This window comes from Lissotriton vulgaris, chromosome 2_1, assembly GCF_964263255.1.
Source record: "Lissotriton vulgaris chromosome 2_1, aLisVul1.2, whole genome shotgun sequence".
Lineage (NCBI taxonomy): Eukaryota > Metazoa > Chordata > Amphibia > Caudata > Salamandridae > Lissotriton > Lissotriton vulgaris.
In genome coordinates this window covers 2,115,929,206-2,115,955,854 of record NC_141687.1, presented here as the reverse complement: position 1 = coordinate 2,115,955,854, position 26,649 = coordinate 2,115,929,206, and the positions used below count along the sequence as shown (strand labels likewise).

At 44.6% G+C, this 26,649-nt stretch overlaps 1 protein-coding gene across 1 annotated transcript in view; it reads left to right on the top strand.

Moving 5' to 3' along the window:
* Positions 1 to 26,649, top strand: part of ENTREP2 (endosomal transmembrane epsin interactor 2) — a 1,796,185-nt gene that overhangs the window by 1,233,529 nt on the left and 536,007 nt on the right. The window contains exon 5 of the mRNA XM_086959018.1: positions 18,241 to 18,348. Within this exon, the coding sequence (XP_086815144.1) occupies positions 18,241 to 18,348 (108 nt within the window). The remainder of the gene's footprint in view (positions 1 to 18,240; positions 18,349 to 26,649) is intronic.

The window sequence follows — 26,649 nt, the reverse complement described above, 5'->3', positions numbered from 1 at the left end:
AAATACATATTTTGTTCTACCTCCCGCTTAATTACCCCACACTCCAATTCAAGCCAATGAACGAATGCAGTTCTCTTCTTTCTCACTCAAAAACTCACACTTTAGATATACAAAATGGCATGAAGTTTGTTCGCTAAATGTTTTGACATAGTCCAAATGACTAGCTAATCCATCTTATATCATTATTGTTATCATCGTTATTATTATTATATCAGGCACTCGTAGTGGCATGAATCCTGCTATATATCAGAGGATTCCGTACAATGAACATCTCAGATACCTGCATACTGAACATATGTCCTAGAACTCCACACTGCATTTATTAGAGGCCAAAACACTGTGTATACGTCTGAGGCTTCCTTACTATGTATATGATAGAGGCCTGCATTCTGTTCATATATCTGAGTCAGGAAAATGACATACACATATTCAAATGTAGAAAAAAGTATAACAATTTTACAAAAATGGGTTTTCTCTAAATAGAGAGAACATATCTTTCTGTCGTATGTGGAAGAGCTTTCATGGGATAATGATGCATGTTACATTCAAGATAGGCTTGAATGCATTTAAATGTGACTACATTTCATATCAGAGGCTATATGTCTAGGAGTAAGGTCTCAGAAAAGAAGACCATCTCTGTGAATGGTAATGCAAACAAATGTCTGCTCAATCGCCATGTTTTAGAAACTCTACTACCAGGAGAGTGAAGGAAAACCTTCTGCTTCACTGGTGCGAATATTGACCAGAGCTGCAAGAATATTGATCCATTTTTTTTTTTTTTTTTTAAATATATTTTTATTGCAGGAATCAGTAAATCAGTACAGTAACGACCAGCATGGTATCATAAGCAATAGTAACAGAATAAAGCCCTCTGGCCCCTCTCCATAAAGTCTGTACACAGCCAACGAGCCCACAACCCTGGGGTCGGGCGGCGAATCGCAATGGGGGTCAGTAGGATGCTGGAGCTGGTCCGGATAATGCACTGTCCTTCATCTGCTTTTCCAAACAATCCTAAAACCCCCAAACTAAACCCCCTCCCCATAAATGTCTACTAACTAAAAGAACCCCCCCCCCCCACCACCAGCGCCGGGGAGCTATCAACATAGGATCTGCTATCGGACCCACGGGGAAGGCAATAGGACTGTCAGTACTAACGTTCACCGGGACTCGGGGTGAGTCGCTTCTTCACTTTCAGAGTCGCTAGGGGCACTATAATCCCTGAGGGCCTGCACCAATATCTCCCACTCCAACGCGGCCTCCTGCGCCTTCTCATTACCCTGCCTCCAAGCCAGTTGATATCTCAGTGCGCTCTCTCCCGCCGCCCACTTCACAAGCTCACTGCGCCATCTGCTGCCCGCCGGACCAGCTCGTGCCTTCCAGTTCCTAGTCACCTCTCGTTTAGCAAGGAGGAGCCCCAGGTCGATAAACTTACTAGAAATTTTATTCCTGGGGGTATGGGGAAACCAGTGTAGGAGCCCCACCGCCGCATCCAATGATAAGAGTCTCCCTGTCACCTCCTCCAGGGTCGTCGCTACCTCCTGCCAGTAGGATGTCAGTTCTGGACAGGCCCATAACATGTGTAGGAGGTCCGCCTCCTGAGCCGGGCATCTAGGGCATTCCGCCGAGGCCGTGGCAAAATAACGCCTGATTTTCACCGGGGTCAGGTACGCTCTATGGAGAACATAATAGTGGACCAGTTGGAAACGGGCGTTGCGTGTGCCCTTCCAGGCCCGTCTCACCAACTGGGACCAGGTCGTTTCCGGGATCTCCCTACCAATGTCCTCCTCCCAGCGGGTCCTCAAAGTGGTGAGAGGAGCCAATCCCTCGGTAATCAACCTGCCGTATAGGCAAGTGACCGCCTTCACCGTGCCCGCCGACATCATTACGTACTGGCACACCTGAGATAAGTGGGGTTCCTCCTGCCCGTTCTTCCAGTATGCCTGGATCGCTCGTACAATGGCCGAGTGCAGCAGAAAGTCACCTCGGGAGATCCCGAAGCGGTCAATGAGATCCTGAAAGGACAAGAGCGCGCCGTCCTCGTACATATCACCAACGAGCTGTAAACCGGATTCCTCCCAGGCCGCCAAGCGTGACCAATCCCCTCCGTGGGGGAGGGCCGTCAGCATCCCCAACGGTATTTCTGGCGCATATGGTGTTCTCAGTTGGCCTCGGGCGTGGGCCCGATTCCAACACAGGCGGACAGTCCGCTCCTCCATCGACAAGTCCCGCAGGACTAAGCGTTGTCGCAGCGCTATAAAGGAGAGAACATGCCTGGCCATACCTGTCCCTCTTCCGTCTTCCGGGCCCCGGAATTCCCTGGCGATCTCCTGGGTAAAGGTCTGGAGCTGTGCCGCCAGATAATACTTTTCGAAGTCCGGCACAGCGAGCCCCCCCTCGTCTTTCGGCCTCATCAAGGTATTGAGGGCCACCCGCCGCCGGCCCGTTCCCCAGAGGAATCCGACCACCATAGAGCGTAATCGACGGAACGTGGCCGGTGGGACCCAGATCGGCAAAGTCCGGAAGTAATATAACAACCGGGGAAGCGCCACCATTTTGAGCAGGGCGATACGTCCCGCCACTGAGAGCGGCAGCGTGGCCCAAAAGTCCATGCAACCTCGGAGTGCTCGAATGCAGCGGGCAATGTTTCCATCTAGGAGGTCGGGTTGTTCGTGGTAAACGAATACCCCAAGGTACTTAAAGCAGTCGGGCTCCCATCTAATCTCCCTACTCAGCGCAGGGGCGGGGGTACCCCTGCGTACCGGAAAAAGACAGGTCTTAGACCAATTCACTCGGAGGCCCGAGACCTCTCCGAACTCCGTGAGCGCCAATTCCGCTCCCCGTAAAGCGTCGACCGGGTCCTCTAGGAAGAGCAACAGGTCGTCCGCATAAAGCGAAACATAATGCGGGCCCGCAGACGTCCATAAGCCCGTATAGTGGGCTCCCGAGCGAAGGTGCAGCGCCAGTGGCTCCACCGCCAGCGCAAAAAGAAGCGGGGACAAGGAGCACCCTTGCCGCGTGCCTCGTTCCACCGGATACCGCGATGAAATCAATGGGCCCGCTCGGACCCTGGCCGAAGCAGAAGCATAAAGAACCGTGGTCCATTGGACAAATCCCTCCCCTAGGCTGAGTCTCCGTAACACCGTGCAGAGGTAGTCCCACTCTAGGCTATCAAAAGCCTTCTCCAGGTCCACCGATAAGACTACCGGGGACGGGGCATCCACAAATGGTTCCCCTAGCAAACGGAACAACCTACGAATATTCATAGTCGTGTTCCGCCGTGGGATGAAACCGGCCTGGTCCTCATGCACCAGAGAACTCATGTGTCCCAGCAGCCTCGAGGCCAAGATGCTGCTCAGTATTTTGTAGTCCACCGTCAACATCGATAGGGGACGGTAGGACCCCGGGTCGGATGAGTCTCGGCCCGGTTTGAGGAGAGGAACCACCAGCGCCTCACACATCGAGCTCGGGAGTCGCCCCAGCCTCTTCGCCTCCCTGTAGACCACCAGTAATCGAGGGGCTAGTAGGTCAGCGTAAGCTGCATAAAACTCCACTGGTAGGCCATCGAGTCCCGGGGTCTTGTTTCTCGCCATCCGTTTAATGGCCCCGCGGATCTCCCCCAATTCAATGTCGGAACCCAAAGTTTTCGCCACTTCCTGCTCCACCGTGCGGAGCTCCAGTGGGCGAAGGTAATTATCAAGCCGGTCTGGGTCACGTGCGGAGCGACTGCGGTATAAACCTTCATAATAATGCCGGAAGCAACTAAGAATCTCCGGTTGGGTGCATACCTCGGTTCCGTCTACCCCACGCATACTTGTCGTCGTTTTGGACTGGCGCGTAGGGTTGGCCAACCACGCTAACAACGCACTCGCCCTGTCCCCCTCCGCGATAGACCGGACCGTATAGGCCTTATAATCAAAACAGCGGAGCCGTTCGACCTCCACCGCCACCTTCTCCCTCGCCTCCGCCGTTTGTGTTTGCAATTCCGGGTGTCCGGGGCGTCGAATCTCAAACTCGCGGAGTTCCCGGTCCGCTGTGTCTAGGTCAGCCAGGATGACGCGCCTCATGCCCACCTTCTTGGAGATACAGTAGCCCCTCACCACTACCTTAAAAGCGTCCCATTCTAACGCCCTAGTACTCGCGGAGCCGCCGTTGGACGCAAAATAATCCGATATCCTCTCCCCCAAGTCCGCCTTGAAGACACTGTCCTCGAGGATCTCGGGTCGCAATTTCCAGGTGGGCACCGCCGGCGTCCCCGGAAACCAGCGAAGGTCCAGTAGGAGGGGGTTATGGTCCGAAATGGTCCTCGATAAGTACTCCGATCGGACCGCTGCCGAAACCAGTTCGGGCGATCCAAGAAATCCATCTAGTCTGACATGCAACTCATGGAGGCTTGAGAAATATGAATAATCCCTAGTTGCGGGGTGATGCGCCCTCCAAATGTCCGTCAAACCCCAGCGGGTCTGCCAATCCTGACGACCCTTAGCCGTGCGACGGACCGGGGAATCGGGAAGCGGGGGATGCGAGCGGTCTATGTCCACATCCACTACGGAGTTAAAGTCTCCCCCCAGCAGGAGGGGCCCGGCGAAAAAGTGGGCCAACGAGCCCGATAACCTGGAAAGGAAGGCAGTCTGGTCTACGTTAGGAGCGTATACACAGCAAACGTTCAGGTCCCTCCCCCCTAGAGTGCCCGAGATGGCCACGAACCGCCCCTCTGGATCCAGTACTGTCCTCGTGACTTGGAAGGGGACCCCTGCCCTGATCCATATTAGCGCCCCCCTGGCATAAGCAGAGTACGACGTGGAGAAGACCTGCCCCCGCCACCTACGCTGAAGCGCCGCCCCTTCCGCCTTGTTCAGATGAGTTTCCTGTAGCAGCGCCATTTGCACTCCCCTACGCACTAAATAAGCGTGGACCTTGTGGCGCCTGGACATAGTGTGAAGCCCCCTTACGTTCCAAGTAACACATTTCAAGTTAGCAACATCAGCCATTGTCCCAGATTGTTCTTGCACAGTCCCCCCATCCGGGTCCCGTCAAAGAAAAGACATCAATCCTCCCAGCGCTGATGGCGGCCATTTTCCCCAACCCAAACCAAGCAACCCAAAAACCCACCAAACTCCCCTCCACCCACCCCAGAACAGGACCCAAACTGCACCATCTAGATCCCATCCAAACCTCGTCCTCCATCAACCCCAGAGCCCCCTCTAATCCTACGGTCGCCACCGTAGGAAGGCCTTATGGGCCAGGTGCGGGCTGGGCGGAGGCAGTGGGCCCTCGTCGCCCAGGCCACCAGGACTATAACAAGCCCCAAACAGTGCTAAGACCTCCCGGGGCAAAAGCAGAGGCCCCCCAACCCTCTCCCCCTCGTTATCATCAGTAAGGAACGGCAACCGCCTCCCCCCCGCCGGGCCCCCACCCAAAACAAAGCAGTGTACCCCGTTACCCTTGTCCATCCAAAAGGTCCTCCACCGATTTCGGTGTGATCACCGGTGTATGGGCACTATCTGCCACTGAACCCTCCGAGTCCGATGGTGCTCCCTCATCACCCGGGTTTTCTTCCTCCTCGATGACTTCCTCCCTTGCTCCCGACAACTCCGACAATACTTCCAGCACTCCCCTCCGTTCCGATGATGTCTCCGCAGTCGAGGGCCCTCCCGTGCGGCCGCGGCGATTCCTGACCCTCTTGGATCGCCACCTTTGTTCCGGCTCGTCTGCTCGTTGGGACGAGGAGCCAAAGCCATCTTTCCCTGTCCTGTACAAATCGAGCCAGACACAGACATCCTCCGGGGTGTCAAAGAACTGGGTTTTGTCATCGACAATGATGCGGAGCCTTGCAGGGTATAGGAGTGAATACTGAATGCCCTCGCTCCTGAGCTCGCGCTTGACCGCCAGGAAGGAGAACCGCTTGCGCTGCGTCTCGTAGGTGTAATCTGGGAAAATGTTCACCTGACTGTTCGCTACTTTGAACGGGCCATTGTGCCTGGCGGCATTGAGGATTAAGTCCCTGTCTCGGAAATGCAGCAACCGCGCCACCACCGGCCTCGGGGTGCGTCCTTGCTGTAGGGGCCGTGCTGGGACTCTGTGGGCCCGTTCCAGAGTGTAGAAGGAGGACAGTCCCTCCGGGACCACCGTGTCTCGGATCCAGGCCTCCAAGTATTGCACCATGTCGCCATCCTCGATCTTCTCCGGCAGGCCCACCACTCGGATGTTGTTCCTCCTGTTGCGGCCTTCCGCATCCTCCGCCCTCCGTTCCAGGGTCTCAATTCGGGATAGGGCATCCTTCATCGTCGCAGCCAAGGTTCGCTGCGCCGGCTCCAAGGTTTTCACCGTGCCCTCCACCTCCTTGACCCGGTCTGAAAGTTTGCCATGGTCCGCCCTGAGGAGGCCCAGGCTCGTCGCTACCTGAGCAATGTCCTGTTGGAGGGCTGATCTCGTAGTCTCTATCGCCTCCAGGACACTGTCGAACTGTTGCTGCATCGGCGCGCCACCAGAACTTTTTGGGTCCCCATGCTCCTCTTTGTCCTGGGCTTCAGAGTCCGAGGCGGTCTGGGTGGATCCCTTGGCTCCTCTGGGTTTCCCCATGCCTCCAGGGGCACTCCGTGAGGGTCCCGTAGTAGGCGTCTCCGAGTGCGGGTGTCGACCACGACCTTCCCGGGTGCTTGTCCCCAATTCGGGTCCGGGCGACCTCCTTCTCCAGAGCCTGTGGAGACTCCGCCGCTTCGGCTCACGCCATCGCCACGGCGTCCGAGGGCACCGATGAGGGGGCGGAGACAGCCGTCGTCGAGTCGGGCAGACCCGTTCACCCACTATAACCCCGGGGTGAGGGCCACCTACTCCCTCGGGTGATCTGTGGCGCCAGAGTGTCTCGCCTCCCATGTAGGTGGACTGGCCAGGAAGACGTAGCTAGTCGCGGAGTCGCGAAGCGAGCCACCGCTTGGACCACAGGGCGTCCGCTCCCGGTGCCCTCCACTGCGTGGGCATCCGCCCGGCCGTCCAACCGAGTGTAAATCCGTTGCAAGAGGTCCAATCCAGTAATGTCCAATGTCCAGAACAGCCGGGGAAGGCGAAGCAGAGCGCCAGTCGCCACCCGCGGCACCTCTGCAACTCAGTAGTTCCGAATAGGGGGACAAAGGGGTCCGGGCGCCATGTTGGGCCGCACTCCGCAACTCCGCAAACTTCGGTTTTACTCCGAAACTACCCTCGTCCGAGCTTCACCAGGGGCCCCGGCAGGTTTCCGTCGGCACGCTCAGCAGAATGCGGGGTCTGGGGTGCCCCGCAGCCTCCGATTTTCAGGATAATTCCGGGCTTAGTCCCGGAGCCGAGCACTCAGGCGACCATCGCCATCGGCGCCCAAGCCACGCCCCCAAGAATATTGATCCATCTTGGTAGGAGGAAGAAAAAAATGTAGCAGAGCACTTTACATGTTTTGAGAAATGAGATTCTCTGACAGGATTGTCTGACTCCTAACACTCTCAATCTAGTAGGCTTCAACTTGTTAGAGGACGAGTGAGAGACCTACCTGTTCTCCTGTTTTTTTTGAAAATTATAATGTTTATTTTGGAACTTCGAACCAAAAGGTATGATCCTAATAATATTGAGCTGAACACAGCACTTCTGACAGACACATTGGAACCAGTACTTCATGTATTCGGTGTATGGAAGAAAACATAATGTGTTAGGTTCTAGATTTTGCCAGTTTTTTTTTTCTTCACATACACATATAGAAGTTGCTTCCTTTTCAATCTAAACAACATGCAGGAGTCTGCTATGTTCTTGGATCTCCCCACTCTTCTGCAGTGCATACTTCAGCCCACTATTTAACCTCATTAAGTCCTTTAATCAAACCTGCTACAATTACACACATGACACTCATATCATCTTGTAGCTCAGAAACATGACAGACCTATTCCTAGTTGTGAACCAATGGATACAGATCAAGCCCTAAAACTCAATAGGCAAACTGGGAGACCTATCACTCTGTGGCTATCTGGCCTCAGAAACCACAGAGTGACTATCGACTTTAATTGAGTGCGGCAAGTGAAACAAGTTGCCAAAAGGATCTTCCTCATCATGCTAGCCCTGTACCATATTTTGTTTCTTCTACGTTTTTCTAAGAACACCCAGGACACCATAGTCCTCATACTGTTGAACACTGGACTCTGCAAACAGATGTTAAGTACAGAGAACTTAGAATGTGACAGCCAGATAAAAACTACAATTATGGCAATGCAACTGGATTGCGTCAACCATGCAAACACCTCACTTGTTTTCCACAGCAAAGCTGTCCTCCTTTAAGGCACTCACCTTTACCCATAGGGACATCTACAGCAGTTGACCATCCTCCACCCAATTTACACTTCAGTGATGAAAGAAAAATAAAAAATCATCCAAGCGTAGGAACTCACTGTTGGTAAAGGTTTGAAAAATTCACCACCAAATGGAAGTCAACAAGGCAGTAAAGGCATAGAGCTTCCTTAAAAGATTAAACCCTTACTGTAAACACCACCAAACTAGTAGCAGACGGAGGCAACCTCCAACTCGAAGTTGCACACGACCGTGTGTCACACACCTTTCTCTTCAATCAATGATGAAACTCAAGTAAAGATTGCCATGACATGAAAGAAGCACCCCCATTGCTACTCATGCATAACAGTGAAGTGTAAGGAGAATCTTAGGGAGGAGTAAGGAGGAGCTTGCAGAGTAAATTGCAAATACAAACACCCGCCCAGAAAATGGTAAGTCCATTGCTGTTCACAAATAGTTAATGCAGCCCAAAAGGGGCAAAACAGCCTTGGAGTAAATCCAGCACTACACATGGACACTCATAGACAAAAAATGGATTTAAGAGAACACCACCGTAGGAAATAAATGTTACAAGCAATATCTAATTTAAAAATATTATTCAAAGTAAATAAGTTACTATTTAATTTTTAAACATTTAATACAAATATTTTAAATTCATTAAACAAATATGTACTATTAACATTTACTATTAATAATTAAATATAATAGTGTAAACGAAGGCAACATATTTTCGAATTTTTTTAAATAATTAATAAATTAAATTATTAGATTTGATTATTTAAGTATTAGATTTTATGTGTTGCTGTGCTATAACACTTTTATTTTAATTTCTAGGCTACTAATAATTATTTGAAATTACTGTACAGTTTTGTTTTACCTTAAGATATTGTAATAACTGTTTAAATGTTTATTAAACTTTGTTATTTTGCCCTATACATTACCATAGGGAGATCTCCGTCTTGGTGGTGGAAACCTCTGTCTATGTGTGAAAAATTACTGGCAGTAACTATATACTCATACATTCTATTCTAGTTCTACTCCCTGTTTGAGGGGGTGGAGACATCGAATTTATTAATAACTTGAAACGTTTTGTACCCACCTGTTTGCCCTGCTGAGAGTCCTGCCAAAAATTCAACCATCACTTCCCCCGCCTCACTGCCCCTTGGTAGAACAATCTTCCGGCCCTGTCGTGTGGATTATGGGAACTCCCTGTACCTCGGGTCACTGGAGTACGTAATCAAAAAGATTGTATTCTGTACAGACTGCTGCTGTTCACCTTGTTCTTTCTCTTTCCTGCTCAGCTTCAGCCTCTCCGATGTTAATTAGACTTCATTGGCTATCTGCCCCTAAAAGGATTATTTTTAAGGCTGCTTGTATTTTTCACATAGCTCCTCATCATTCCGTATCTGTCTTTTTACAGACCAGGTTACGCCGGTATATTCCCTTTAATGCTTGCACTCTACTAAATCTCTTTTTTTTTAGCTTGTGCCTTCATTCCAACTACTGAACTACGGGGGGCGAGCCTTCTTGGTGCAGGCCTCATGCTTGTGGAATGGGCTGCTTCTCTCTCGCTGCTCACTTTCTGACCTTAGTCAGTTTAGGAAACTGCTCAAGACTTTGCTTTATCCAAAATAGCTTTCTGCTTTAGGTTATTTTGCTATTTTGCCTTTTCTTCAGAACCAGGACACCTCTCCAGGTAACTGAGCGGTTAACATATTGAAATAATAATACCAGTTATAGTAATAATAATAACAATGATAGTAATAATAAGTCTGCACCTAGCAATCAATTTATAATCGGAAATGATAATAGCTAAGAAGTATAAATCTACATGTGTAAATGTGCCTTTGTGAATAGGAACGAACGTGTGATATGATTTGCAGTTTAAAAATAGGTTTTGAGGGGTGAAGATAAGATTGCAATGCAGCAGCATCTCCAAAACACTGCTCAGTGGAAAAACCATCACATGCACCTCCAAATGAGAAAATAATCACCAATTACTGGTGGAAGAACCACAAACCACACACGCAAAAAAGCTGAGAGTTGATGGCACGGTAGGTGTGTGGATGAGCAAAGATCTAGATGGAGAACTAAAAGACTGTGAGGTCACAGCAAATTCAGATGGTGGTGGATGTCTGATGTTGAACTGAGCAGAGAAGCAGTTCCTCTCGCCGAGAGGCACAGGGAGGTAGACATTCTAGTGAACTACAAAGAATTCCTAGACAAACAGAACATAAGAAGCCAGTGGGTGCAATTATGGAGCAAGCACACCTTTTGTAACATGCACACACCACTTTGCCCTTGTAACACACGGTTGCTACCTCTCACATGTTTTTACCTTTGAATACTTTCACAAGTGCCACCTTGCCTACGTAACGCTTGTTCGTGTACCTAGCATTTATTGCAGTATTATACCTCAAATTATACTCTGTTTTCTCTTATAACTACACACTTGTCACTTTCCTCTTGTGCACTTTTGACTACCTCATGTATTTTTGGTTGCTCACAATTTTTACTACCTCAAGTATTTTGTTTGCTCACAATTATCACTATTACCTTTACTACCTCACGTATTTTTGGTTGCTCACAATTTTTACTACTACCTCAAGTATTTTGTTTGCTCATAATTGTCACTTTTACCTTTACTACCTCATGTAATTTTGGTGGCTCACAATTTTTACTACCTCATGTATTTTGTTTGCTCACAATTGTCACTATTACCTTATGTAAGTAACGTATGCTTTTGTAATCTGCTCTTTTGTAATGTTTCTCATTATGTTTCATTTCTGTTCCTAATGTGAAGCGCTCTGACGCCTTCGGGTAAAGTCCGCGCTATATAAAAATGCATAAATAAAATAAATAAAGGTGGGAGGGGGGTAGGCAGGGTTGGCGGTGTATGTCATTCTGAGCTGGGATGGTGCAGTGAGCTAAAAAACGATGATGGATCAAGCCCTGATCTGTTGACTGGGTACGAGTGTTCTGTTTATTTCAGATACTCTGTCCATCACCACCCACTTTTCTGAATAGCTTTGTCCACCATAAGCGTGGAAGGGTATACTCAGATGTGAGTCCCTTGCTCATTGCACCATCAGGATTCAAGCAAGCCGGGCTGAGGACGGCTGTAATGCCAGAAACCGGTCCCCGGAAGCTTGTTTCCTTCCCAGTATAAGAATTGGCTTGGTAGTTTGGTCTGTCCTGTTCCCATGATGCACTGGGCCAGGGTCAGACTAATTTGCATGTAGCCAGGTTCTGAGCTGGGATGGTGCAGTGAGCTAAAAAATGGTGATGGATCAAGCCCTGATCTGTTGACTGGGTACGAGTGTTCTGTTTAATTCAGATACTCTGTCCATCACCACCCCCTTTTCTGAATCGTTTTGTCCACCATAAGCGTGGAAGGGTATACTCAGATGTGAGTCCCTTGCTCATTGCACCATCAGGATTCAAGCAAGCCGGGCCGAGGACGGCTGTAATGCCAGAAACCGGTCCCCGGAAGCTTGTTTCCTTCCCAGTATAAGAATTGGCTTGGTAGTTTCGTCTGCCCTGTTCCCATGATGCACTGGGCCAGGGACAGACTAATTTGCATGTAGCCAGGTTCTGAGCTGGGATGGTGCAGTGAGCTAAAAAACTGTGATGGATCAAGCCCTGATCTGTTGACTGGGTACAAGTGTTCTGTTTAATTCAGATACTCTGTCCATCAACACCCCCTTTTTTGAATCATTCGGTCAGAGACAGCAACTAGAAATAGTTAGCACAGCACCCCACTCTGTTATTTTTTCCAGCCCAATCCCCTGTGAACGCGTAAAAGGAGGATGAAGTTCCTGCAAAGGAAGCAGTAGTGAAGATCAAGTATCTAAATGGCCAAAGCTAACATCAAGCATCATAAAACCCAAGAAGGGTGCTAACTGAGCAGACTTCCCAAATTGAATTCAAGCCAAGGAACTAAAAGGCGCAAGGGATTGGCCTGCAAATGGTAAAGCTACAAAAGTAATGCGAATTACAACAGAGCCAGTTCACGCTGTGCTCAGTGAAACAAATGATGCTTGAGACCCCTGGGTGAAGGAGATAAAAAGAATCATTCAGTGGAACCTATGAATCATTACAGTTGCCCTCCTTTAGGACAAAGTTCTAAAGAGGAAGTGAAGGGTTAAAGGACATTACCAGGGAGGGATTGTGGCCCAGAGCAATCAGCCAACAAGAGGAGCAGCAGAGATTGAGCCTGCCTTGGGGGCCCTAAACTGGTGAGTGCTGCCACCTGGGGGGTCAGTGATGAGAGTAAAACACTAGGACATCAGGCCTGCGAGATATGGTGGTGGCGGGGTTGACCCGCCTTCATCTCGCTCTTCTCCCTGCTGGAATTATGTTTGACATGCTGGGGGAACCTCCTGGGGCCTCCAGGTGGGACCATTGATGACATCATAGCCCTGACCTGCGTCCCCTCTTGTTTACTGCCTCTTTTCCCTGTACCTGATTGGCGGCTCCAGAGGGCCTAGTAAGACCACCATCAGGGCTACCCGACACAGCAGGCTGAGCAACATACTGTGCCTGCCCATGGGGGACTGAACTGTGCAACGTGCCACATAGGTGCCCTATTGGTGAGCACTGGTACCATGCAATGGGCCCTCAGGGTTGCAGGGCATGGAGACACATGAGTGAGCCAGCCTTCCCCTACCCTCCCTCTCTTGGCAACAGAATCCGTGATTACCAGTGTGCAGCCGGGGAAGAGTGCATTAGTAGAGAACAGTGGGGACCCCCTCCAAAGATACAATGCTTTGCCTGCCGGGTGGTGGCGCTGGAGAATAGAGCGGACAAACTTGTGGTACCGCTGTAAATCTGGCCAGGCCACAGGCCTTCCCTGGTGAGTACTGCAGGGTCTAGCAGGGCTGAGGAGTGTGGAGCTGTGAGTGGACTGGGAGACAGCCTCTCCTGAAGATGTTGTTGTGGGGCTACCACCTAGGCACAAGGCACAGGACATCTGCTTGGCAGAGGAGTGGGGCCTTTTGCGAGAGAACCAGCACTGATGACCTAGGGCGAGGGACTGACTATTGGAGATGCTCTGAGAACATTGAGTCTTTACTGCAAGACCTGCCTGCCAAGATATTTTTTTGTTGACCTACTAACACAGAGCTGGCATGAGCAGAGTCTCTTTTCCTCTGCTGCCCTGGGGGATTTAGTTCCATCCACCAAAGCCCCGGGGATAGAGACACGATGCATAGTCCTACTAGGGCCCTACACTCACAGTTTGAACAATTGGGGGAAACAGACACTGAACAGGCCTTGCCCAGGGAACCTAGCAACTACTAGACCACAGTGTCACACCATAAAGCTTGGGGACCTCACCCAGGAGTAAATCGTTTGCAGCCTAGGCGGGCCCCGAGGAAAGCATGTCCCTGACAGCAGATCAGCACTGGTCCCCATATCCCAGGAATATATGGACCACTACCTTTACGGAGATCCGCTCTGAAATCGTCTTGCTCAAGATGGATTTTTAGTCTTGCATTCAGGACATTCACAGGGAAATCTCTGAAATTGGAGGATGCCTGGACGACCTGGAGCGGACAGTGGATGGGTGCACAGAGATCAGGAGATGATCTGGCATAGAGTGGTGGTGCTCGAAGATCAACAGGCCAAACTGAAGGTTAGGCCATATAGAAGTTGCCGAAACAACATCCATACATGAGGTGTATCCATAGCAGCAGGAGGAGACAATATCATGGCTTTCATAACCAAACTCCTTTATGTGATCTAGAGAGATGATGATGCTTCAGCACTGGCCCTTGACAGGGCACACCAGCTAATGCCAGTGACTGGTCACCCCAATCCAACCCAAGACATCCTGACACAGGTACACTTTTTCACTGATAATCGATCCATTCTCCGGGCCACCAGGGGCAAATCGGACTTGCTGTACTGAGACCATACTATCCAGCTGTTCCAGGATCTCTCCCCAGTCACACTGCAAAAGCGGCGCAACTTTAATTCAATCGTAGACCCGCTGAGGGACTTGGACATTTGCTTTCAATTGGGGCACGACTTCGCTCTCTTGTTCTTCTAGGAGGGGAAATGGAGGTCTATGCTCTCCTTCTCCTATCCAATTGCTGGAGATCATGTATGATCCATCCAGAGTGGGTTCGTTGCTACCCTGCCGGGTCCTCTGGAGGTGACCTGAGTCCTGTCTGGAGTGTGGGGCAGCACCGCCGGCATGACAAGTGGCAAAAAATAGACTGAATCTCAAGGGGCTAGGCAGGAAATCATTATCCATCTACACGATATGGGGAAAGACTACCTATCTGTCTGCCTCTGCCGGTCCCAGTGCCCCAGAAAAGACTGTCCATTTCTGGGGTGGCCTGCCCTCATCTTACCTAGGGTCGGCCTGGCAGTTCATGGGTCCCTATCCCTTGGATAAGCTGGTCCATGGGGATCTGGGGGCTGTCTCCAACTTCACACAATGCAGCCACACAATGACTTCCCTTTGGGGAGGTGACACCTCTGGCAAGATCTATGCATCTACATGCTCAACTCTATGGTGCGTTAGCCCGTAACTGTCTAGTTTTGTTATTTTGTTATTTTCTTCTATGTACAGCACTTCTTGCTGGGATTGAAACCTGGACTGCCTGTTTCCTCTCCCTACCCTACTACACCTGATTCCCCGCCACACTCCTTGTCAGCTATGGGCACTGGCTGCGCCATGTCTTCCTTTGATTATGGAGACAGTATTGCACACTAAATTACTTTCTTTAAATGTCGGGTTTATACTCGCCTAGCAAGTGCAAGCAAGTCTGGCGATGCTTCGAGCAGCAAGACCCAGAAGTAATCCTCAGTCATGAGACTCTTCTCAAAGTGAACCGGTCATTGTGACTCATTTCCAGGAACATACAGAATTCGTAACTCTTCATGTTTGAGACCTGAAGTGTCTGGTGTGACAGAGTTAAGGTAGCATGGAGCACTGTGGGATAGGTTACAGTACAACTCACAAAAAGGGCTGAAAAGTTGGGTAACCTTGTTGGTTACAGAATGGGCAGGAGTCTCTGCCACTCACAGACTGCCGCTGATCATAAAAGAGGCACCCTTGATACCCTCTTCAGAACAGTTCTGGACCAGTGACAGACTGAAGAACTGCCTCTGTTGTTGAACCTGATGAGTGATCCAGCTCACACTTGTACTCAGGATAGAAGAGTAGACTATTAGTAATCCCCATGGCCTGCTTCAGAAGCACAAAATCTACAAGAATCCCAAATCTTTGCTGGGGTCATCTGACCAGTTCTAACTAGATTATCTCCCTAGACCCTGCAGGTTGAGTTTGACCTGGTCTGGTGGAACCAGATACCCACAGTTTGACACTTTGCGCTATTTGGTGCAAGAAATCCTAAAACGTTTGGGAGTCCTTCTTCAGGACTTATTGCCCATTTTCAGTTAATTTAAACTCTTTTGATGGCAAACAATATTGATATACATGTTAAACTTTCAGAAATGGGTGCACTCAAAATAGCTGAAAGCTCAACTGTCCTAGGTTCTGCCAAACAGTAGCAAAAGAAAGCTTGATAAAGTCATTTTGTTTATGTTTGGATTTAGATTTTTTTGTTTCATAAAGCAATATTGTATTTGGAACTCTGTAGGTAGCCAGCCTATTCCTCCTACTGTTGGAAAACCTACTTAAGTTTGATTTGGTGGGTGTCTGAGGAACTGGAGCATAATATTAAAGTAAGACATGAGTACTTAGTACTTAGCACTGGTAATTGTAGCTTTAATTTCCAGATATTCATCGTCATAAATAAATCAACCTTAACAACTGTCGTTTGTGCTGCACCAAAGAAAAATCAAACATTAATCCTTAACAAATTGACTTCCAACTATTTTTGGATCTGCAAACCTCTAAGGGAAGCCCTACATTTGTTTCTCTACCTTGCTACAAGACCGTATTTCTGCCTTTTTTTTGCTTATCTCAGTAACGATAAAAAAAAGAAAAGTCTATATCCGTATCTGCTGCTCCAGCTCATCTAAAACATGGCAACCAGGCTAGTCCTGTGCTTACCACTGTCCTAACACATTTACAGCCATCTTCGATTGCTTCTCTGTCTTCCTATCAAAGGCGAAAATTTTAAATATATCACAACGCTATTCATGTGCCAAACACTTGAACTCCCTGCATTGCATTCTGTGGGCTACTTCTACCCAGCTGAACATCCATGAACAAAGGCAATTTGTAACAACAAGGCACCTTGGACTACAGATGCAAAAAGGCCCACTTCACTCAACATTTACTGCAGTCCAAAAAAAGGGGTAGTTCAAGCAGAAAGTTGCATATTCACTAGGTATCCCATTTGTTGTCCATCCCACAGGAAAATATGGAAGAGAAATAAGTTGATGTGAGCATGGTTTTGCAGATGGCAGCACAATAGGTGGTCTAATTTGGACCACCAGTGATTTAATGCTGACCACACCTAATGACTGGGGATATATGCTAGTGTGCGTAGATAGCAACTTCTGTTCTTATTACTGTTATCGAGGACTCCAAAAATGCGCCTATTGATGGTGGAAATCTGGAAGTAAAAACATCTGCATTGGAATGGCAGGGCTCAGCTGGCAGGACCAGAAAGGTGGATTATTGGTAATGAAGTTTCCATTGTTCATCTTAGATAACACATACTGGACCAGTGAGTATCAGTTCACTCCCTGAGAAGAGTCATGGCAATGCCCTATTACTCTTGAGCTTTTCAAAGGGTTTGTGCTACTGACATTGAAATAGGTTAAGTTAACATCTTTAAGGGAGTATTGCAAATATGGTTCACTAGTTTCCCATAACTATTGATGAGGGAGAAGTGATTCCAGCAAAGTGCTCAATACGAGGGGTAAATAACTGACAACTCTCTGTTGTGGAAGCAGTATCTTGACGGAAATCCTCTTTGGTCACCAACAGCAGATGCTAATAGCACTGCCCAGCAGGTGATACATCCACGCTAATGCTTTGTCATGTTGTGTTTTTACCTGTTTGTGTGAGGCCATCAATATCCCTGTGGGAATACTGAACCCCGCTGTGGAGGGAGACCTATTTGGCATCCTGCACAGATAGAGCTTCCTTGGTGTATTATGTGGCTGAATAACTTAGTGATAGGGATCAGAGCATATCTTTTCTTTTCAGGTATGACTTGATTGTCATGGGTAGAATTCTTGTAAACAGTGAGTAAATTATATGATAAAATTAGGATGCTGGTTTTCATTCTGCAATCGTGTTTTCATTCTGCAATCAAAGGTCAGAATTCATGTTTAATCAATTCCTTAAAACCATCAAGAAGTTAATATTTTTATCAGACCCAAATGTACAAACGACTTATATATTAGAGAATGGACTAGGAAAAAAATCAACCCACACAAACTTTGCCCAGGCTACATATGTCTACATATGCCTTCCTCGAGGCAATCTAAGTATTCACAAGGATTAAAGCCCAAGTATAATTAGCAGTGCAATCTAAAATGTCCAACCTCGTTTGTCCCAGTGATATTAAGGCACTTTGGTCATCCTTCTACATATCGGCCTGTGCTGATGTCTGTTTTGTGTCTGTCTTTCATAAGCCGGGTTAGCCTCATTAGCAGCAGCGGTAGCAGTTTATGTATTTCCATCTTCAGTTGAGGACTTTTTATGATGGAGACGAAAATATTAGTTTTAGTAAGCATACTATTTGCTTCAGAAGAAAGCTTTTCATTTTCGGTTCCAGTAATGGCAGCATACATAATGCATGTCTCTTTGGATGTGGTGTAGTGCATGCAATGTATCTCTTTACTTATGGTTGTGAGTTTAAGAAAATAAATAAAACCTCGAGCAATAGTTGCAGTGCTGATTGCATTTTTGTTTAGATTGAACTGTATACCACTTAAGAAGTCATAGGCAACATTTATAATCGGGCCAACTCAAAATGTGACAACTTTTCGTGTGTCTGTCCACAGGACCTGCTGTTCAGTGTGTGCGCATTGAATATCATCTCTACAATTGTCTGCGCTTTAGCTACGGCCATGTGCTGTATGCAGATGGTTTCTTCTGATGTTCTCCAAATGGTGAGTGGTTTTCCTTAATACAATTGTTTGTGAACGTGCATGATTGATATAGATGATACACATTTACTTTGCGTATATTTCTCACATTTTCTTTATATGCAAATAAAAAAGTTTGGAAGCGACATATGCACCATTTCAGAAGCAGTACTTTTGTGTTAATAGCTCCTGCATCACAACTCTATTCTCATGTCATATCGTTCTTTTGAAAAAGCTGTGGTTATGGTACATTTTGAAGGTAAAATCTGATCTATAAGTTGTATCGTATCTATCAAAATCTTTATTTCGGCTACAAAAAGTAACCATAAAAGCACACACACGTTCACATTACAGCAATAAAATAAATAATAAGCTTACAGCAATTCTTTATCCAAGATACCATAACGACTACAAAATAACAAGTCATTGAATGGATAAAATGACATAAACACATTGTACAAGGAATATCATCCAAAATGTCATATGTCAAGAGGCCTTGGCTTCATCCCCCCTGAACAAAGATATAATTCAACAAGATCAAAAAAAATGAAGAGCACTTTAGTAAACAAGCAGAGCTAAAAAAAATAATTAAAAACTACCAAGATACATATGAGAAGCCCGGCTCAGGGGGAACAATTCTAAACAAAGGTGGCCGTGGATCTCTAAGACAGCTCCTGCTTAGAACAGCATCAATTTCCACCTTACAACATTTAGAAAAGGAGCAGACATTGAAACAAAGTGAGGGAGTTTAGTTGTTAATAGACCCGGGCGTCACCTCCTATTCCTATACCACTCAACCTTAAAATTGGAATAAAAACGTTTTTTTCTAAAAGCTTTATAAAGCTGGCGAAAGAAAGTAAAATGCATCAGGCTCTGTAGGGAGGACTCGTCACATGGACAAAGTAAAACTTTAGCAGGATCAAACTGGTCAATTGCCACCTTACAAAGCCTAATCTAAATCTGATCCGAAGCAATTTATGTGTCCACGCAGTCTAAGTATAGTTTCATCACATGGAAGGTTTGGAGCTTCATATAGTCCATAATGGCACTTTTTACAGTGTCAAATTCCTCCCTTGTGTGATGGCACCAGGCTTTGAAAGGTTTCTTAATCCAAGCGAAGTCCAATTTAGTAATGCCGGTAGGGCTAAAAAATAAGTCAGATCTCCACAGGTTTGTTCATTCAGACTTAATAAATTGAAACAGAGGAATTTTCAAGCGCCTAAGACTAGATAAGCATTTGAGGATAACCTCTGTGTTAAGGTTAGCATGCGGATGCTCCCAAATTGCACACCAATGATGTCCTCCACCCCCAGCTCTTGATAAACAAAATAGGTTGAGCTGTACAGAGGTACACCCAGCAGACACCCCAGTACCTTATTATGCTCACCCTGGAGGGAGAGGGTATTTGAGTACTCCCATAGGTCCTCCACATGCGTGACAATAGAGAAACATGTACTTCTACCCACAACAGGGAAGCTATCGGTTTGCTCCCAATGCGCAAGGCTAAACTATAGTTAAACACGGCTGCACTTGCATATCTATGTGAGGCTTTAATTTTACAGGGGACCAATTCCCTCTAGCATCAAAAAGACCATCCAGCATAGAAGCGAGAGGGTGTTCTTGTGAATAAATGCTGCACGGTTAATGGGGCTTGGAGTCACAGGTCATAGTTAATTATTTTGACCGTTTAGTAACCAGACCAAGCAACGCAATGAAACTAACAAAGTCCCTAAATAATGCTCAAGCTATTAGGGAGTTTTTGTATGTAAAACAGCATTTTTCCAATGAGAAGGACATCCAGGTATTTTTTGGTAAGGGCAGCTTCTAATCCATTTATTTATGAGAGGAATACAATTGGGGCAAGGACGCAGCACTGGTACACCCCTCCCCAATTTAAAATATGTTGGTTCACTCCCCCAGGGGCACAAATCTGACCGATGCTGCATGGTCATAATGTAGGGCACATAAAAACCCCAATAGGCCAGCCTCCACTTACAGCTACTTTCTGTGAGTTTCTACATATATGATGTGGTTAGATGCTATCTTCATTGCTTTACTCTTTGGAACTTTGAAATAATAGAACCTTATGTCAGCACTCTCATAAGTGAACCGAATAGACTATTAGGTCCTCGGATAGCATCAAGACAGTAACAGTATATGCAGTTATACAAAATGTTCCAACTACTCAAAATTTGAAAACATCTCTTCTTCTTAATAAAAATGCACAATAAAAAAGATTCATAAAGGATAGTAATTCCACTGTTGTTTTATTGATTTCTTTAAGTTCACTGCTGTCTTATTGGTTTCTTTTTTCTTTTTGCAACAAACAGCGGACACGCGTTTCGTCTTATTCAAAAAGACTTTTTCAAGGCTGTAATAAATACAAAATGCACATTTTTCTTAATTTGTACAAGTTGTGGGATCAGATAAAACCAATTGAAAGTACCATACTCTAGATTTTCCAAATAATGTACTAGTACAAAGAAGTGATTTTCCCTTATCCAATTGAAGGATATATAATAGTAATGTATTGAAGTACATATGAGCCCTCATCTGAAGACCCAACGAAGCAAATTCAAAGTCAGTTCCAAGACAGAAAGAAATCCCAAAAATAAACAGAAAAAACACACCAAGAACAAAGATGTGTCAAGCTAGATAATGTCATCATTTAGATTGGTAAATTCCACATCAAGTAGAAGAAATGGGATTTTAAGAACAGAACTGAGACCTAAGGGAAAACGTGACTAAATAGAGGATTCTTTTCTCTAAACGAAACACCCACCATATTGACCACATTTCAACCGGATAGCACTGTTCCATATACACAATTCAACGTCATATTCAAATAACAGACGAAGTCCTCAGCTCAATGTGTTATGTCATTAGGAGCTGGTTTAACAGAAATAATTCTGTAAAAAGGAACAATGAAATAAATAAAGCATCTAATGGCGCAAGTGGAAATATATATTAATATCACAAATTGTAAGCTTTAACACAGGCGGGGCATCTTATCTTATCTTATCTTAGGTGTCATTTGTAGAGCGCACTGACGCCGAAGCTTCCTGGCGCTAAGAGACAGAGTGAGTGAGGGGAAAGCAAAGTAGCGTGCATGCCCAACAGAATTCAATCTAGAAGATAAACAAAAAACCCTATGCTAAGATCTTTAGTGTATTGTTTTCTTGATATAAAACAGTCAAGAGAAAGTTCTCTATAAAACACTAAATGTATCCGACATTTAGAGCCAGAAATAAAGAGGAAACATCTTCCTCCATCGATTTTTTGACGTATTTCATTTGCAAGAATTCAAGAAGTCAACTATAGATATTATTGCTCTAGACTAGAAAAATGTATATAGAAAAAGTATGTCATCCATTAAATAGAAGGGGTAGTAATATACAAGGAGTTATATTTAAAGAAAAAGTATATATGCCCTCTGTGTAAAATGTATCCCTTCATAATTTGTCACGCCGCAAAAAATAGTCAACTAGCTGTCAATGCACCTATTGTGTAGCAATCAAATCCTTCAATTATAAGTTTAAAAAACAAAATATAGTCAGAATAAGGGTATAAGGTACAATGGTCAAACATGCGCAATTGTCTCAAAAGTATGCCTTCAAAGTGCAAATATAGATAAACTGCGTGAGACTCAAGTACATAATTAATCTGTATGCCTTAAATATGAGTAAGATACATCCCGTTGCTGCGATCAATTGTAAGTTCCTCTTTCCTTTATCAGCTCGAGCACCATCTATCTTTTTAAATGTTTGCCAGAGTAGTCCTGGTTTGACTTCATTCTAAATAAATAAAACGTTTTTGATATGTTTATTTATGCTAAACATAGTGAAACAATCCCATCTGTTGCCCATTGCATCCTACTTACAACACGCAAATAAAGTCTGTGCAAAGCAAAATGTTGTTATGATTACGTATACATGTCTCAAACCAATAGAGACTGAGCAAAACAAAACGATGAGTACACTCACCGAACCCGAGCGTGATAACCAGGGCTGACCGGTATGGAGTCCTTAATACGTCTCCATTCTGCAACTACAAAAACGAAACATGCTTGGTCTCTGTATTACCACAGAATGTCTGCAATTTACTCTTTGCACTCACCGAAATTCAAACGGATGTGGCGCAATTACCCGACTCCAGCGCCATTCAAAAAGTTCCCCATTCGCGGTTTCCTTTTTTTTAAAAGGGCCACATTTGAAAGTAACATGACTCAAATACCCAACTATTTCTGGGACTAGGCAATTTTTCTATCTAAAGGTAGCACCATATAACGAACTGTACCTTTTGTCATATGACAATAAAAACATGTAACATCATATCTACATTGATATGTAATTCCCATAACAATTAACCAATTCTTAAGTGTTTTACATTAAAGCCTCGCTCTTCACAAATTAAAGTTATGATCCTATGCCCCCTTGATTTCCTAATCCTTAAACTACTGTTTTTTTTTTTAGTTGCTTAGTTATATTGAATCCAAGCGACTCATGTGTTTCCCTATTTGAGAATAATGTTCGTATTTTTTAAAATCATTCCGAAGAGAAACAATTTGTATTAGCACTCGTGTCCCAAGTGTAGTCCATCTTCACTTTCTATATATAGTCTCTATACTATTTAGAATTAAGTTCCCATGTACTAAATCTGGGAAACATATGTATATATTTATTCATATGTGGCAGTCCAACACAAATTCTTGAGAACCATCACCAAATGATCCAAGAGAGAAAGAAAGAAAAGTGAAATAAAAAAATAAGACAATAAAAGATATATCAAAAATAAAAAATATATAGAACTTTAAGAGGAAGAGATACTTGTAGTGAGATATGAGTTGCATGAAAAAAGCAATATTGCCTAATACACAATTCTACGCTATATCATATTTGATGTATAGCTTAACCTTCATTTAGGACCAAATATTTTCAGTTTTTATTATACATCATGTTTACACAAAAATAAAATAAGATAAATATAGTTATTAACAAAGGAGTGTGAGAAACATGCATACAGTCATTATTTCAGAATAGACACTGTAAAGGACATAAACTGTTCATGCACTTTTTTGTATTTTATATGTATTCAATTTACAGAGAAAGAAACATTTATAATTGCATTCTGTCACATACACATATACAGTATATCATTAGGCACAGAGGAAGACATGCAATTCCCTGTCTTCATTGAGTCCCAGTTCCACACATCTTAATTTTATCATGCACTTGGACTCCAATTTCCTAAGAGCTAAGACTCTCTCTCCACCTCTTATATTTTCCTCTGCTCCAGCTATACCATGAAAACTAAGTTTCATGATCTCTGAAGTCTTATTCATGTTGTTGAAGTGTGTAGCTAATGGATAGTTTGAGTTCCCATTTTTGAGAGCTCCTATATGTTCCTGTATCCGTTCTTTAAGGGGCCTAATTGTGCTGCCTACATAAATTAGGCCACAAAAACATCTTATACAGTAAACCACAAATTTGGTATTACAATTAATAAATTGGTGAATTTCAAGTATCTGGCCTGTATTGTAGGAAAAGCTCTGTTTTTTGTTTTCAGCATACTGGCAGACATTGCATGTGGTACATTTATAAAAACCTTTCGCTTTTTTGGTAACCATGTTTCATTGCTTGTATTCAATGGTGGAAGATAGGATGGAGATAGCCTATTGTGAATAGTTCTACCTCTCTTGTGAGTGATTTGTTTTTTTTGTTATCCACTTAACCAAGCTGTGATCAAGTTTTAAGAGATGCCAGTGCTTGTGTAATATTCTGTAAATCTTATGGCTACAAGAGTTATATTGCCTAATAAACGTGGTTATTTCTCTCTGGTTTATTCTTTTTATTTGTCCTCAAAAGTTTATTACCACTACACTGTCTTATCTTTTTTTGTGCCTTAACTAGAATGCTATTATCATAGCCACTGCTTGTAAAGCGAGATTTTAGACATTCCAACTACTGTTTGGAACTTTGTTAACTGAAAAGTCTATCTATCTATCTATCTATCTATCTATCTATCTATCTATCTATCTATCTATCTATCTATCTATCTATCTATCTATCTATCTATCTATCTGCCTGCCTGCCTGCCTGCCTGCCTGCCCGCCTGCCTGCCTGCCTGCCTGCCTGCCTGCCTACCTACACTCCTGCATGCCTGTCGACCCTCTCAGTCTTACTAGCCATTCACCTATTCGTCCACGTCTGTCTCTTCTTGTACATATCTAGCTTATTCGATAATAGAGGTAAAGTGAATTTAATGTTTTTACTTACTGTTGGTAACATAGTTCAATGTGTCCTTGTGTCCAGTTTTGATGCAAGGATGCATTTCATGCAAGAAAAATGAAAAACTCAATTGCCGCTTTCTGATCACTCACGCTACAGATTTGCCGCTTACAGTGATGTAGTTACTCAACATTACATAATGGCGTATTTTGGGGACTTTTGCATAACAAGCACAACGTGAAACTCCCTAAATTATACAAATTGTGCTGGTGTAATTTAACATTTTCCTGGCCTAATTAAAATAGTAAGTGAGTTGGCAAACCACACTTAGCTTCCTCTTTTGCTATCTCTATGGACAATAATGGATATAGTGTAGAGAACATACTGAACAGATTATTATATCTACATTGAATATAGGTAACTAAGTATACATTATTTGATAGATGATACATTATGATAATTCGTCTTGAACTATACATCTCACATTATTATAAACTTCAATTTCGTTTTTAAATGAATGCATTAATCTTAATACTGGATAGAGACCTTTGTAAATTCAGCAAATGAAAGGCTAATTGTCGTTTGACAGCAACCAGGGAGTAATTGACAATTAAATTAACAATATCTACCCCTACAGAGGAAGTGAATCAATTAATCCAATTAGTTCAATTAGTTGAATCCTTGGACGTTTGAAATGGTCGCTTATTCTTCAGACCAAAGTTAACTAAAAACAGTGATTACTGAAAGGCGAGAAATCGAAAAATAATGAGACAGTTTGTGCAGCTTAAGCTCTCTCCTGGTTCTAAGGATATCTAATGTTTCTGTATCTATAACTATAGACATTTTTTAGAAATATGCACAGTGACTAATAAATGATTATCCCCAAAAAATATTTGCTGAACATTTCTCGCTCCACCTCTTTTCTTCACTTACTTAAAGATGTAAACAATACAGAGGCTATTGAACCAGTTGTTTCTGTGCAGTGTCAGGGTAAGAGTTGTAGAACATCTGGAAAGCATGGCAACCTATCCGAAATGTTACATGCCCATAGCCATTTATTTTAGAGGAATTTATCCGGAAGCTAAGCAGGGCTACTTTAATTAATGATTTATAAGCAAGGAAAGAAGGTAGTAATAGATCTTTTTTCTTTGACAAAACCCTCAGGAAATCAACAATTAGTGTAAGTGTTTATTAAGCTATTAAGACAGAGACCATCCAGTGCTCTAGACAGGCAGCAACTGTCAGTTTACACACAAACCAGATCCCCCATTCCAAATCACTCTTTATTACATTACTGTCTCGACTAGCTCTTGTCAAGGCAACCAATCCTAATATGCAAGAGGTAGCATCTCATTGCTTGCTGGACGTAGTAGTGCAGTAAAGAAATCTTGTTTTATTCAGATAGAGACCCCCTTGCCACTTGTATCTAACTATGCCACGGTGCCCATGGATGAGACAATTTACAAGGTAATAGAAAGCAGTTGTAAGAGAAGCCATCCTTTGCAACTGAGCGTGATGAAACTGTGATACACCCAATGAAAATGTGTGAAGCAATATGTACATTTGACAGTTCTTTCATCAGCTTTACATTATTCTACGGTGTTGAGGGAAAATTAAAAATAATGCAACAATTGATTACTAGAATCCAACCAAAAAACAGATTTAATTAAAATACATTTCTGTAATGCATTCTGTACAAGAGGGGGTGCTTGTCAATTGTAGCTAGCAAAATATGTTAGGTAAATTAATACTTTGTACTGATGAGAAGGATGTTACACATTGTAATTTATACTTCTGTTTTGTCGATGGCATATTATCTCCTGATTTCAAGTCTACTGCGGCTGGCAGCTCACTGATATAGCAAAGGATTTAATGGTTTGTTATGGAATATGTAGCTTTGTAAACTGACGGCACACTTTACCATTCCGAACAGCTAACAAAAGTAGAAGTAAGAGTTCAAGCAGACTTGTCGAGTACTGTTAAACTACTGCCCTGTGGCATTCTCACGCTTCTGAATATTGACTTGTGTAATGTAGTCACGTTTCTCAGCCATCAGATGTATTAATTCCTATTGTGTACATTTATTGAAGATTCCTGA